Source organism: Caloenas nicobarica, chromosome 2 (genome assembly GCF_036013445.1).
Source record: "Caloenas nicobarica isolate bCalNic1 chromosome 2, bCalNic1.hap1, whole genome shotgun sequence".
NCBI classification, from domain to species: Eukaryota; Metazoa; Chordata; class Aves; order Columbiformes; family Columbidae; genus Caloenas; species Caloenas nicobarica.
This window is the reverse complement of record NC_088246.1, coordinates 131901298-131915709: the sequence shown is the minus strand read 5'-3', so window position 1 is coordinate 131915709 and position 14412 is coordinate 131901298. Positions and strand designations below refer to the sequence as shown.

At 38.0% G+C, this 14412-nt stretch overlaps 1 protein-coding gene across 1 annotated transcript in view; it reads left to right on the top strand.

The window, feature by feature from the left end:
• Positions 1-14031, top strand: part of UBE2W (ubiquitin conjugating enzyme E2 W) — a 36514-nt gene extending 22483 nt beyond the window's left edge. The window contains exons 4-6 of the mRNA XM_065628752.1: positions 4935-5090; positions 6127-6202; positions 10698-14031. Of these exons, the coding sequence (XP_065484824.1) occupies positions 4935-5090; positions 6127-6202; positions 10698-10711 (246 nt within the window). The 3' untranslated portion in view covers positions 10712-14031. The remainder of the gene's footprint in view (positions 1-4934; positions 5091-6126; positions 6203-10697) is intronic.
• The last annotated feature ends 381 nt before the right edge of the window (positions 14032-14412 follow it).

Below are 14412 nucleotides of genomic sequence, written 5' to 3'. Positions count from 1 at the left end.
GGACGGTCCTCTTCACTGCAGTGTAGGAGTAAACAGCAAGCTGCTGCTTCATCCCTTTTCTTTTTGTTTTCAACTTTTCTTTTTCCTAGTTTGTTTTTAAGCCTGTTGCGTCTTGTCTGCTGCTATTGTTAATACAGCTGGGGGAATACTGTGGTAGGGATTCTCATAGATACATGACAGATTTATGAGTGGCCTGAAAATCTATTGGTTATAATTGAGATGTGAGATACTGTGTTTCTTTCATGGCAACATAAAGAACTAAACAGGCAGCAGTACTACTAAGCTGCAAAAAGGAACTCTGTATGTACATCCCTCCCTACATTACCTGATGGGAATGTTACAAAATGTGACTGGTAAGAGTAGTGTTTGGCTATCACCCCTGCTCCTCTGAAAAAGGAAGAAGGAGGTAGCTGGAAGAGCTGGAAGTCATTGTGCAGCAGGAAAACTATGGTATAGTTGCCATCATGGAAACATGGTGAGATGAGTCACGCAGCTGGAGTGCTATAATGGATGGCTATAAACTCTTCAGAAGGGACAGGCAAGGAAGGTGAGGTGGTGTGTTTCGACTGTCTAGAGCTTGATGATGATGACAATATGACTTTTTTTCTGGGTAAGAATCAAGAGGAAACCCAACAAGGCAGATATCCTGGTGGGAGTCTCTTACAGGCTGTCCAACCAGGATGAAGAGGCAGCCGAAATATTCTGTAAGCAGCTGGGAGAAGTCTCACTATTGCTAGCCCTTGATCACATGGAGGACTTCAACTTACCAGATGTCTGCTGGAAATACAACACAACGGAAAGGAAACAGTCTAGGAGGTTCCTGGAGTGTGTGGAAGACAACTTCCTGGCATAGCTGGTCAGTGAGCCAATTAGGGAAGGTGCAACACTGGACCTGTTGCTCATGAATTGAGAGAGACTTGTGGGTGATGTGATGGTTGGAGGCCATGAAATGGTAGAGTTTTTTGATTCTTGGAGAAGTAAGGAGGGCGGTCAGCAGAACTGCTATCTTGGACTTCCAGAGGGCAGACTTTGGCCTGTTGAGGAGGCTGGCTGACAGAGTCCCTTAGGAGGCAGTTCTGAAGGGCAGAGGAGTCCAGAAAGGCTGGTCATTCTTCAAGAAGGAAATCTTAGAGGTGCAGGAGCAGCCCATCCCCAGGTGCTGAAAGATGAGCTGATGGGGAAGATGACTGGCCTGGCTGAACAGAGCGCTTCTGGCTGGAACTCAGGAAATAAAGGAGAGTTTACGACCTTTGCAAGAAGGGGCAGCAACTCAGGAAGACTACAAGGATGTTGTGAAGTTATGCAGGGAGGAATTTAGAAGGGCCAAAGCCCAGCTAAAGTTGAATCTGGCCACTGCTATAAAAGGCAACAAAAATGTTTGTATAAATACATTAGCAACAAAAGGAAGACTAAAGAGAATCTCCATAATTTATTGGATGTAGGGGGGAAACAGTGACAAAGGATGAGGAAAAGGCTGAGGCACTTAATGCCTCTTTGCCTCAGTCTTTATTAGTAAGATCAGTTATGCTTCAGGCACCTAGCCCCCTGAGCTGGAAGACAGGGATGGGGAGCAGAATGAAGCCCCCATAAACCAAGGGGAAATATTTAGTGACCTGTTACACCACGCAGACACATGCAAGCCGATGGGACCAGATAGAATCCCCCTAAAGGTTCTGAGGGAGCTGGTAGAGGTGCTCACCAGGCTACTTTCCATCATTTATCATCAGTCTTGGCTAACCAGGGAGGTCCCAGTTGACGGGATGTTGGCAAATATGGTGCCCAGCTACGAGAAGGGCTGGAAGGACGATCCAATGAAGTACAGGCCCGTCAGTCTGACCTTTGTGCTGAGGCAGGTTATGGAGCATATCATCTAGAGTGGCATCATATGGCGCATTCAGAAGAACCAGGCAACCAGGCCCAGTCTGCATGGGTTTATGAAGGGCAGGTCCTACTTGACTAACCTGATTTCCTTCTATGACAAGGTGACCCATTTAGTTGATGAGGGAAAAGGCTGTGAAAGTTGTTTACCTGGGTTTTAATAAAGCCTTTGACACTGTTTCCTACACATTCTCCTGGAGAAACTGGATGCTCGTGGCTGGGACGGGCGCGCTCTCCTGGGTAAAGAACTGGCTGGATGGCTGGGCCCTAAGAGTTGTGGTGAATGGAGTGAAATCCAGTTGGCCACAAGTCATGTTCCCCAGGGCTCAGTGTTGGTGCCAGTTCTGTTTAATATCCTTATCAATGATCTGGATGAGGAGATCGAGTGCACCCTCAGTATGTTTGCAGATGATGCTAAATTGGGCAGGAGTGTTGATCTGCTGGAGGGTAGGAAGGCTCTACAGATGGATCTGGACCAGCTGGATTGTTGGGCTGAGGCCAGTTTTGTGATGTTCAACAAAGCCAAGTGCTGGGTCCTGCACTTGGGTCACAACAATCCCAGGCAGCGCTTACAGGCTGGAAAGCACCCTGGCGGTGGAAAAGGACCCGGGGGTGTTCGTCAACAGTTGCTGAATCTGAGCCAGCAGTGTGCCCAGATGGCCAAGAAGGCCAACAGCATCCTGGCTTGTATCAAGAATGGTGTGGCCAGCAAGACTCGAGAAGTGATCGTCCTCCTGTACTCAGCACCAGTCAGGCTGCACCTCAAATACTGTTTCAGACTTGGAGGTGCTGGAGCAAGTTCAGAGAAGGGCAACGATGCTGGTGAAGAGTCTGTACCACAAGTCTTACAAGGAGTGTCTGAGGGCACTGGGTTTTTTTAGCCTGGAGAAAAGGAGGCTGAGGGGAGACCTTATCACTCTCTACAACTACCTGAAAGGAGGTTGTAGCATGGAGGGTGTTGGTCTGTTCTCTGGAGTAGCAAGTGATAGGACAAGAGAAAATGGCCTTAAGTTGTGCCAGAGAAGTTTAGATTGGGTATTAGGAAAAATTTATTCACGGAAAGGGTTGTCGGGCATTGGAACAGGCCGCCCAGGGAAATGGTGGAGTCACCATCCCTGGAGGTGTTTAAAAGACACGTAGATGATGTTCTTAGGGACATGGTTTAGTGGTGGACTTGGCAGTATTAGATTAATGGTTGGAGTTCATGATCTTAAGGGTCCTTTCCAATCTAAATGATTTCTGTGATTCTAAGGAAAGCAAGAGTGCCTTAGGCCTGTGTGTTTCAGCTCAAAGTTCCAAGAGTGATCTCTGACACTTTTCTCGTTGGTGTGGAAACTGAAGCACAGTCTGTAAGAGGAACTTAAACCATAAACATTAAACATGTTCAGTCTTAGGTTTTAAGGAACAAAGTGACCAACCTATCAGTTTTGCAGTGAACTACTCATAGGTGACTTACAGGGGAGCAGCCACTTCCATAGTTCCAAGTAGATACTATTTATACTCGTTACCCAACCCGTGTGTGTGGCTCTGAGTAATTTGTTCTAAAACAGCCAATTGTATCCCTACACACACACTGATTTTTAGCGCAGAAAACAATTAAGAATTTAAGTACTGCATACTTGATTTTTTGTAGGTGGCTAAAATTTCTGTTATAAAAATGCTGCTGTACCGTAAGTTCATTCTATACTACAGACCTCTATGTCCTAATTCTCTCTTCTGCAAATCTACTTACGGTGAATTGACAGTTTATACTTCTGCTGCGTAATCATGTAATTGTTTTCTGCCTTTAAATATACGTTGTCTGTCATAGTGTGCACGCTTTTACTTACCTGGTATGCCTAGTTCTGGTTTTCCTGTAGCAGGAAGACATTTGTTAGAAGTGAAATATGTTACTGGATTATAAAGGTAAACTCTTCAGCACTTAAGAAATATCAGCTTAAAGACTTGTGAAAGATTATTCTGTATCCATTGTTTTACTGTCTTACAAACCTATCTGGCATTTGGCAAATAGTTTAACCTCTCTAATCTCAGTTTCCTGTATGATGGTGTCACTTCTTTCTTGTAATCAGGGATGTGGTGGGTGTGTGTGTACATGTACTTATGTTTGTACACATACATATATCTGTATAACATAGAAACACTCGAGGCTTCTGGGTATTATGGTTGTGAGTGGTAGAGATTGATTATGTCACTGCATAGAAGATGATGATGGTTACATTGGATAAGGAGCTCAGGAGGATAAAGCTGCTACAAAGGTTTCACTTTTATTCCATTTCCCTTGGTCCTGAGCCAGCTGTGTGTTTGACAAAGACTTGATGTAAAAGCAATAGTTTTCAAAATTGCTTTTCTAACCTTTTTTTGACTAGGATATTATCTTTTAATAGAAAGGAGTTAAAGCTGTTCTTCTGTATTTTTCCATGTCAAATGAAAACACATTCTGTTGGAAATAATTATCCAAATGTATTTCCTATATGGTAATGTGCTTTGGTTGTACATGTCCTTTATTTTATAGCCAATAGAATTGATGCATTTTACTCTTTATGCTGGAACCTGGATGAGTTGTCCAGAACTTAATTTCTGTTGTGTCTGGGTTATAGAAATTGTCATTTGTGAATCTTGTGTTTCCTGGCATATGTTATTGTGGGTTATGAAATCATTAAAATCCAGTGTTTTGGCTAGGCAAATGTATTCCTTAAGACATAAAAGACTAAGGCTGCAGGACATAGCAAGTTTAGTTTGATGTCTTTACACTGTTATCTTGGCATTTTTCTAGGCTGTATAACTATTCATAGAAAAAAAAAAAACCACAAACCAGCATATAACCATTAATTTAACTTCAACTTCACTAGCTATTTAGGTGTCTGTCTTTAAAATTTTACGTTTCAAACAATACCTTCCAAAAATTAGTGAAACGAACATGGTAAAGTGTGTTACTTAGTGTAAGTGAAAATGGCGCAACCACTACTTAAATAAGATATTACCGTTTTCTCAAAAACAATACAGTCTTATTGAAAATGTGGACAATACTTTACAATTATGCTTCTTGTTTTTTTTAGGTCATGTTTACTGGAGACAATATTCCTGTTCATCCTCATGTTTATAGCAATGGTCATATCTGTTTATCCATTCTAACAGAAGACTGGTCTCCAGCACTCTCAGTGCAATCTGTTTGTCTTAGCATTATTAGCATGCTTTCCAGCTGCAAAGAAAAGGTATGGGGTTTTTTAACACTGTTGGAGTAGGATAAATTAATAATTTTCTACTTTGCAAAGTGAGATTTTTATTTCTTAGATTATAAAGTAGGAAAAACCTACTCTATCTACATTTCTCTGACTGAAAAAATTCTAAGGTAGAACTATGAAATAAACAGTACAGTAAGTACTTTGTAACTGTTTTCATGGTAACCTGCTCATATATCATTATTGGAAAAAGCCGTGCAAAATGACTATTGAAATGTCTTTATTGCAGATGTTTGTAATGCTTCGCAACTGTACTATTTCGGTGATCTTGATTGTTTCAGGAAAGGAAATGGTGCTAAGCTGCTTTTTTGGTCACAGATGAGTGGCACTGATACCTTAGGCCTTTTTTGTAAAGAGACTACACTTTTGCTCTTGACCATTTCTTTTGCAGTGGAATATCTGTGGAAGTTAGATGTGGTCAGAGTTTGTACATCTGTGCTATCCAAACATGCCTATTTGTGTCACATCCCAGTCAGTTTCAGTCATGTGTATGTGGTAGAAAAATACTCCCCAAATGGCTTTGTATTGTGTCCTGTGACTTTGGTTTTGCATAATGATGACATTTATGAAGAAAGTTGAAACATAAGAAGTATTGATCAGATACAGATGTTTGTTTCATTTTTTTTCACCCACTCCAAGCTGAGGCTTACAGATGTGAATTGGATCTAATGTATTAAAATTAGATCCCAAACTGCAAATTAATTTCATTTGGTTTTTTTGAACAATAGCTGTTCCTTTCTTGTGGGGTATTTTCTCTCTTTCTAATGATTTCTCCCCCTGTCTATTTCCAAACCATTTGCTATTTTTCATTGAGTTTTTGCATAGAGTATCTCCAGTATGAATTGCTACCTGGATCCTTAGGAGATTTTTTCGCCACAAAGGTCTAGCCCTGCCCGTTACCTCATTTTCACTGCATTCACACGGTAGCCTTTCATAAGCTTATTAAGTAGCTCGTGTATTACAATATGTGGATTGTTTGATTATTTGTAGGTCTTTTCTTCTGTTGCAGAGGCGACCTCCAGATAACTCATTTTATGTAAGAACGTGTAACAAGAACCCAAAGAAAACAAAATGGTGGTATCATGGTAAGTATTTAACTAGGACCAGGAATTTTGAAGGTTTTTTTCAGGCTGAAGGCAATTGGAATGTAGGAAAACAGGATAAATGCATTCAAAACCTTAAACTATCTTTTAAAAATTTCGTAAAGTTCTTAAAAAACTGTTTTTTGAGGTACTCATCTGTGATTTTTTTTTTAAGTGTATCACATTTTAGTAACTTCTGATGAAAATTTTAACAGCACAGATTTACATGTTCTAAATTGTAGGACTGAATTTGAACGAAAGTTCTTGTAAACTGTATTAGTCCATGACAAGTCTTAAGTTTGAGTCTGTGGAAGGTCCATAATTAAACTAGGTTTAGCTCTAAATCCAGAGTTTGTTGTTGGTAATACTTTAAGAGGTTTTGCAGCAATTAAAAGATGCCTCTATGTTTGTAAACAACTTTGTGTTTTAATAGATTTCCACCGTTAATCAGCAAGACAGTTTGCGAACTTAAAGGCTCATAAGAACTAATAGTCAATAATACAGTAATAAGATTCAGCATCTACATGATAAAAAAAAACCATACTAAAATTGCTACGTGTAGTACTACAGTGTCTGCAGTGCTAGTGTTGTGTTGGTTTGGTTTGTGGGGGTTTTTTGTGTATGTGTGGTGGATTTGTTCTTTTTTTTAGTTTTGTTTGGTTTGTTTGGTTTTTTTTGGTGGGTTTTGGGGTTGGTTTTTTGTTGTTGATTTTTTTGTTGTTGGTGTTGTTTCCATGTATTCTCTGTCTGGCTTTACACTGTGTGGTTTCTTCTGCCTCAACATTTGTCATCTTCTCGCAACAGCTAGGGTTGACTGTGTCTGCTTGTCTTATCTACTCCATTGGTGAGGAAAGAAAGGAGGAGAGGGTAGAGACAAGTTATGCTTTTCTTCTGTCCTCTCTTGTTGGCCGATACTTTATTTGCTTTCCCTCAGGAAATACTGTCCAAATGGTGGTTATCAGAAGCCCATGTATTTTGTGAAGGGATGTGTTAGAGCAGGAAATACTGCATGCTAGGATGGTGCAGGAGGTATCGATCCCATCAATACCTTTTGCTGAAGTCTCCATCATGGAGACTCCATCATAAGGCATCCTCTGTTTTTCACTGCCTCCCCACCTCAGGACATGTTCTGCCCCCCTACATGAAATGAGACCAGGTATTTTGAGAAAGGGAGAGTTAATGACTGGAGAGACAGATGCCAAAGCCTTCACCCTTAAAAGCCTGTGGATGCCTTAACAACAAAAACTTGAGTGTTTTGTAATACTTGCTGAGACCCATGAGTTTGTGATACATGGTAATGTAACAGAATGAAAGTATCTTTCTCATTATACTCTAATAGTACCTCTAAAACAAAGTGACTTCAGTTACAGTAAGAGGAGTGCTGTATGTCTTGGGATTAAGAGTTATTTAAGAAACTCTGAACTATTTATCGTGTGGTTATACACTGTGTTTTTATTTAAACTGACTCCGACAATAATAATCCTGTTGCCCACAAGGCTGGCGTTTTCATCTTCAACAGGTTACTCAGTAGTCCCTTTCTCTTCTTCTCTTTCTGTTTTCACACTCTCATAATGTGTTTGCTTCTCCATTTCTAGTTTTGCTTCCCCTCTATTGGCAATTTTGACAGAGTTTTTATTAACTATTTTTATTTTCACTTGCTAGTTATTTTTAAAGAGAAACAAGTCACTTATTGACTTTATCTTGTGATTAAAAAGTGTTCTGTCTACTTAGAATTTGTACTAGTCTCTCGTTTTGATTCAGGATTGAAGTCTACCAAGGAGAACAGTCTGCAACTACTACTCAGGTTCCTTATTCATGAAATTCAATTTGAGTTAAACAAGCAAAATGCATGAAAAGAAATGTGGGTTATCTGACTCTGAAATTTGCTATGTAATTGTGGCTCAAAGCCATCAAGCTGCTTATAGTCCACTGAACAAGTCATTTAATTACTTCAGAGTAACTATGCAATGACTGTTTTCTGAAAGTCAGAAAACCCTACCCCTCCCCAGTGCAGAGCAACCTTAAAAAACGACCTGAGGCAAGAGAAAGCCTTTCATTTAGATAACTTGTATTGTTTTGCTTCGTAGTATTTTCTTTTCTGCGTGTGTATTTTTTAATTTTAAGTACTAGTTACAGAAGAAGCCATGATTAAAAAAATTATTGGGCTTCTCCCCTCACCCCCATTAAATTCTTACACTAAAAATAAAATGTGCCTGATATCCAGTAGACAAAAATTTTCTTAAATGCTAGAGGTTTTTTCCTTCAAGTTTTGCATGTCGCTGCTTCTCTCAGTTACAAGTAATTTTGTTTCTGTTCTGTGGACATGTATAATAACAAGACTGCCAAGGCATAGTCTTTAAATTTTCAGTGTTGTCTTCATGGATTTGAAGAAGTGGTGGGTTACACTAAAATGGGAAGTGTAGCTTGCCTGCTAATTTTAACCATCTCTCTCTGGAAAAGAACTGCCTGCAGCCTTATGTGCACCTAAAAAGATTTACAAGCCCTTGGAAAAGGTGATTGTCCTCTTTATTTTCTGCTCCTGCTTCAATTGAAGTGTCACGTGTCTAATTTTGTGGTTGAACCAATTTGAGCTGGGTAAATCAGGGGAGAAAAGCCAATCCCAGCCAAGAAGTAAAACCAGCTGTCCAAGGGTAACCAGCGAGTGAGAGAAATGCCAATGCTTATGCAAGAACGTGTGGAGGGAGATGCAGGGTGGTTCTGCCCCTTCTCGTCAGGCAGCCATTGGACTGGCTTACCTTTAATGTGAAATGGAATCCCTGCGTTTTGAAGAGGAAGGAGGGAGACTGTCATCACTTTTAACATATGCCTTTGAAGGATTGTTTTTTTCTATTAGGTGCCTGGTTTTTATTTAGTTGGGAGTAAATAGTGCATGATTGGGAGCTGATGTAAAGCAGACAGATATGAACATAGAGGGGTGAAGTGGCACTTGGAGATCTATTCTGTATGTAAACATGTGTCTCTGTGCATTTAGCTTATTGCAGAGTTTTTAATCTCTCATTTCATCCCTCCCACAACAAAGTAACTAATTCCATAAGCAGAGTTGTGGAACCTTGTTTGCTACAAACTGATGTCCTCACAAGCCCCATTTAAAAATCTGTAACAACTAAAAATATTTCTAGATTGTCTGCCTGACCCAATGTCTGCTTCAACTGTACACGGCATTTCATGTCGACTTTCAATCTGAGGGTTGATTGTGTTGCATTAAAGACAAGGGAGGATCTTCCAGATACAGTTTTCTTGGACATCCAGGCCGAAATTGGTTTCCTAAAAGCTTTTGCCTGGCTTTGGTGTTGTCAGGAGGTAGATTATTGTGATAAAGGAGGGCAATGGTGTTTGTTTTCAACCAACACCTCCTTAGAGCTTCTGTGTTGTTGTGGGTTGTGGTGTTTTGTTTTTTTTTTTTTTGCATGTGTGGGGGATTTTTTGGAGGGGTGTGTGGTTGTTTGTGGTTTTGGTAGTGGTTTTTTTTGTTCTTTTGAATTAGAAAGTGTTTTCTCTGGTATTTGGCCTAAACTTTAAGTACACAGTTTAAATGTCTCTCTTGGATCCTTGTTCAATCAAAGATACTGCTTGAGGCTACATTTTCTAGGTGTGCAAGGCTACAACCAGGTGCATTAAAATAGCCAGATAGTAAGTTTACTTTCTGTTACAAGCTTAGTATTTACTGTTGCCAGATGCAAATATACTTCAGGTTGATGTGTGGAAGAGAAAATTCAAAAAGGAGAGCTTTCACAGACCAATATTTACTTTAATATTGAGCATAATGCAGAAAAGATTGGCATAGAATACTTTTTTATAATGTTCTGTCCATTCAGAGTAGCTAAACTTCAGTGAATGTAAGTTATTTTCATGTTTAAGATTTTAGGAGTATAGTAGTAACATGACTTTTGCATAAGTCTGTCAGCTATGGTTCATGTTGATTTTTGAAAAATAAATGAATATACATACATGTATATATGTATAAAGTGTTGAGAATGCATCAGGAAAAGCCTTCTCTGCCAGCTCATATCGCTGTATGTTCATTATAAAAGGATTTTTTAATTTGATAACTGATGTGGACCTGCTGTACTTCAAGGGGGCAAAATGTTAAGCTTATAGGGTGTTTTGAAAAGATGGACCCAATTTCAGAGATACCGTGATTTCAAATTGGTTCCATCTTTTTGAAACACCCTGTATTTGGTCTTTTGTTTATCCTAATGAGTGGCTTTCTAAATATCAAGTGTGGAAATTACTGTCCTTTGAATGGAATATTTGCTAATACTAATATGCTTGGGGATATGCGTGTATTTTGGAAGTTTTATGTTTGATATTTTCTCCTTTTTTTCCTGGGTCATTACTGAACAAAACCACAGTTATTGCTGTATTTCCACTGCATGTTCCTGCCTCCGCAAGGCATTGTTTCTGCCTACAGCACCTTGCTAATTTGGACATAGAATGTTTATAGGTTTTCCATAAATTCTCTTCTTTTATTTTAAAGATGACACATGTTGATGCCACCATTTTGTGATCCTCGTAGCAGAAGATAGTCCTACTGAGAAAATGAGCACTTTGATCATTCAGTCTTTGAACTTTAACCTTTGACTGGAAGTGACCTATAGGCAATGAAGACTACTTCCTTTGACTGCATTTTTACTCCTGTGCATTCTGGGCGCATGTTGATCGCTGGTTCAGTCCATGCAACTGACATGCTTTTATTAGTCATACAGTATTAATGCAGGTGTCCAGAAATGTCAGAATAATTCCATTATTTTTATTTTAAGCTTTTGGAAGAATTCCAGGTCTTCATATATTGTGCAATAACACTGAGCTCCTTGACGGTTTTGGTGCATCCATTGCCGGCAATGGACATTGTACCAGGGAAGGTTTTGCTCCTGCCACCAAAAAAAAAAAAAAAAAAATTTATGCATGACAGAGCTTACAAAAGTTTCAGACATATTTGGATTATAAGCAAGGGATCTACCATTACCTTAAAAGCCACCCCATTCTTTTGTATTTGGATTCTATGCACTGTGATCACAAAACTAGCAGCATGAGTTAACATGCGTAGCTGAAGGTCTGTAATAAGATCATTGCATATTTATTAAATTGTTTATCTGCTGTCAAATTGTTTTGACATGGAAGGTTTTTCAAGTGACATTGGCAGAGAGGTACAATGTTATCCCTATGGTGAAATAAAACTACTTTTTGTATATAGTTTATTCATATCTCTGAAGCAAAGGTATGAGTAATTTAGGGTATGAGTGATTTAATCAAGAATTTATTTTGGAGATAGAAGAGGATGGCAGTGATGTAACTGAACTTGCTGCAGTCTATAATTGGGCTTGTAATTTGTACTTTAGAGCTTTTTCCAAATAGATTGCACACTGTTATTTCCTGCTAGCCATCAGCATGAGCCCTACTGCCTACACCAATATTTCATTTATTTATGTATTTGAAAGCAATTCATATAACATTTTTCGTTTGCATTCATTGTTTCTTTTGTTGTTGTATGTCATGTTTGAATGTTACAAAACAATATTTTGATTGAAAAGCTTTGTCAGAAGATATTTTCATGTAAATTATTTCTTTATCTTGTAAACATCGTCTTGTCTTTTAATCTGTACTATAAAAAGAAAAAAATACATTTTTGACAGAGGCTTAATGTTTTGACAAAAAAGTGTGGACCTTCTTATTTAAGCTTAGACTAAAGTATATTTTCTTAACTTGCTTGTCCCATGCAGCCATACCAGGTTGTGTTTTTTTTTTTTTTTTCCTAGGCTTTTACTTCACAAAAAAAAAAGGGAAAAAGCCTAAAATCAGAATGACATTTTTCTATGGAGCAACATTTATTGAAATGATAGTTGTTCTCACCACTCTGTAATATTTTGATACTGCAATTAGGTTGTCTTTTTAGGAAGCACTTTTATAAACTTAATACCTTTACACATATGCAAAATTTCTATGATTTTTTTTTTTACTGTTGCCTTATTGTTGCACTCAAAAAAAAAAAAAAATTCAAGTGGTTAATGCATGAATGTCAAATCAAGTAACTACTTGATATAAAAACAAACAGAAGAAAAAAAAATTAAAACAACCCCAAACAACTCAGAATGACTAACTACAAAAAGAGAAAATTGGCTGAAAATACTGATGATTTTTTTTTTCTTACTGCTGTATGATAAATGACGAGTTTTATAGCCTTGTACATACTTCTCTGTTACCTAATGTTTAAAACATTTTTAAAAAGTATAGATGCTAACTCAGGGTGGACAGAGTTTAGATGGATTTGCTTCAGAGAAGTATTTTGTACAGCAACTGAATTATGGATATTGCCAGTGAAGTGAAGCTACAATATACTTCAGGAACTGCTATTTTTTCTACTGTATTGAAAAAATCTCTTGGCCTTTAAAACTCAATGGTAAAAATCTAGCTTTGGATATAAATTTGATGCGTGTATTATACTTTCACAATGAGCCTTTAAAACGTAGAGTTCAGTTTCTTTTAAGAGCCAAAAATAATTTTAAGCAAATGAAATAGTTCTGCTCCTAACTGTTTGTTTAGCAAAATATTATTGTTGTGAGTTAATCAAACTGGTTATTTTTTGATATGGTGCATATGAAACAGCAGTAGTCTGATTCTTAATCTGTATATTCATGTCAACTGCTCTGTATTGATTGAAAGGACTGACACATTTTGAGAAATTCATGTATGAATGGTTCACGTAACGGAGCCTATCAAATAGTCCACAGGAAAGAGACCTTTTTTTGGCCGAAGGTAATGTCTCTGGAGAAACAGTTCAAGTACATCTTCTCAGATTCATGTAGCTTTTCATACAGTGGCTTGCCATACTACAGTACATGGTTTCAGAGAAGCTTTATGACATACTGTATGTATTTTGTTGAAGATGTGCATTGTAGTGGAAAGCATTATATGTTTTATTGACCTGTGCTGTCACATGGACTACAGTAAAGTTAAATAACCAAATCTATGCTGCTCTATAATACTCTCCCCGCCCCCCAATATACTTACATAAAAAATGCAAGGTAGATTAGAAGAGAATGTACCTCAGGTCTTTTAGTTTACAGTAGAAATGCCTCCATTGGTTCTCTTGTAGATCTGTGGGTAAGTTCACCTATATACAGAAGGCCAAGATAAAGCCTATATGCCACTCAGGCCCTCAAAATAATGCAACTATTCTGACAATGCTACGGTGCCCTGAAATAAGGCTTGAATTAGATGAAGGTGGTGCCATCCTTTCCATAGGGTGACCCTGTGTATGTAACTTTTCTTTCACTTGGAATTTCTCACGTGAAATGATTACCGAATTGGCTTGAAATGATCTTACTTTTATTTTGTGTCAATGTTCATGTTGTTAAACACTTTGTTTTGTGTTTAGTGTCTTTATACTATAACACAATAAATTCTTGTTTTAAAATAGATTACTACCCTTGAATGGAAATACGTGTGGACCTTTTCATGGTGGATTGCAGAAGCATTGTTCCTTACATTCAACTACTCTTGAGACAAAACTGTCAGTAATTCCAAAATGCTTTGATGGGTATCAGGGGAGAAATTTGGATAATACTGAGGTGTTTCCTCTTTTCTCCAGAAGGTGTCTGTTGCAACAGCTGAAGTTTCTTTAAAAAAAAAAAAAAAAATTAAGATGCAGTGCTTTCATTTCTCATAGATGATCGAATAGTCCCTTATGGTTCTTTCCTGTTTGACAAACATTTCAAATACTGAATGAGGAGTTTGAGATCCAGGATTCCTGTTTGCTTGCAGTTGTGGGTGGAGAGTTTCTATTACTTTGTTAGCATATGTGAGGATTGTTAAATGAAAATTATGCTGCCTCATATCAATAATTGCTTTTAGTTTTGTACAATTTTTAATTCAAGAGATGATGGCTTCTGTTTCAGAAAAAGTAAGGTACTTTCTTGATACCTAAAAAGCCTATTTTTGTGAAAAATTCATATATCTTGTGTTGTGAATACTGTTCTGGATGTTTGATTTTTAGTTATTACTTAATTTGAAAGTCTGACAAAATATAGTTTACATCTAAGGTTTTAAAGGTATGGTCTAAGGACACCATAAATTTCCAATGTCAGTAATTAAATTTTAAAAACAGATTAGACAAATATCTGTGAGGAAAGGTTTAAATATAATTGATAAGATGACTTTCTAGTACTGTTCTTGGTGATTATTTTTGGTATATG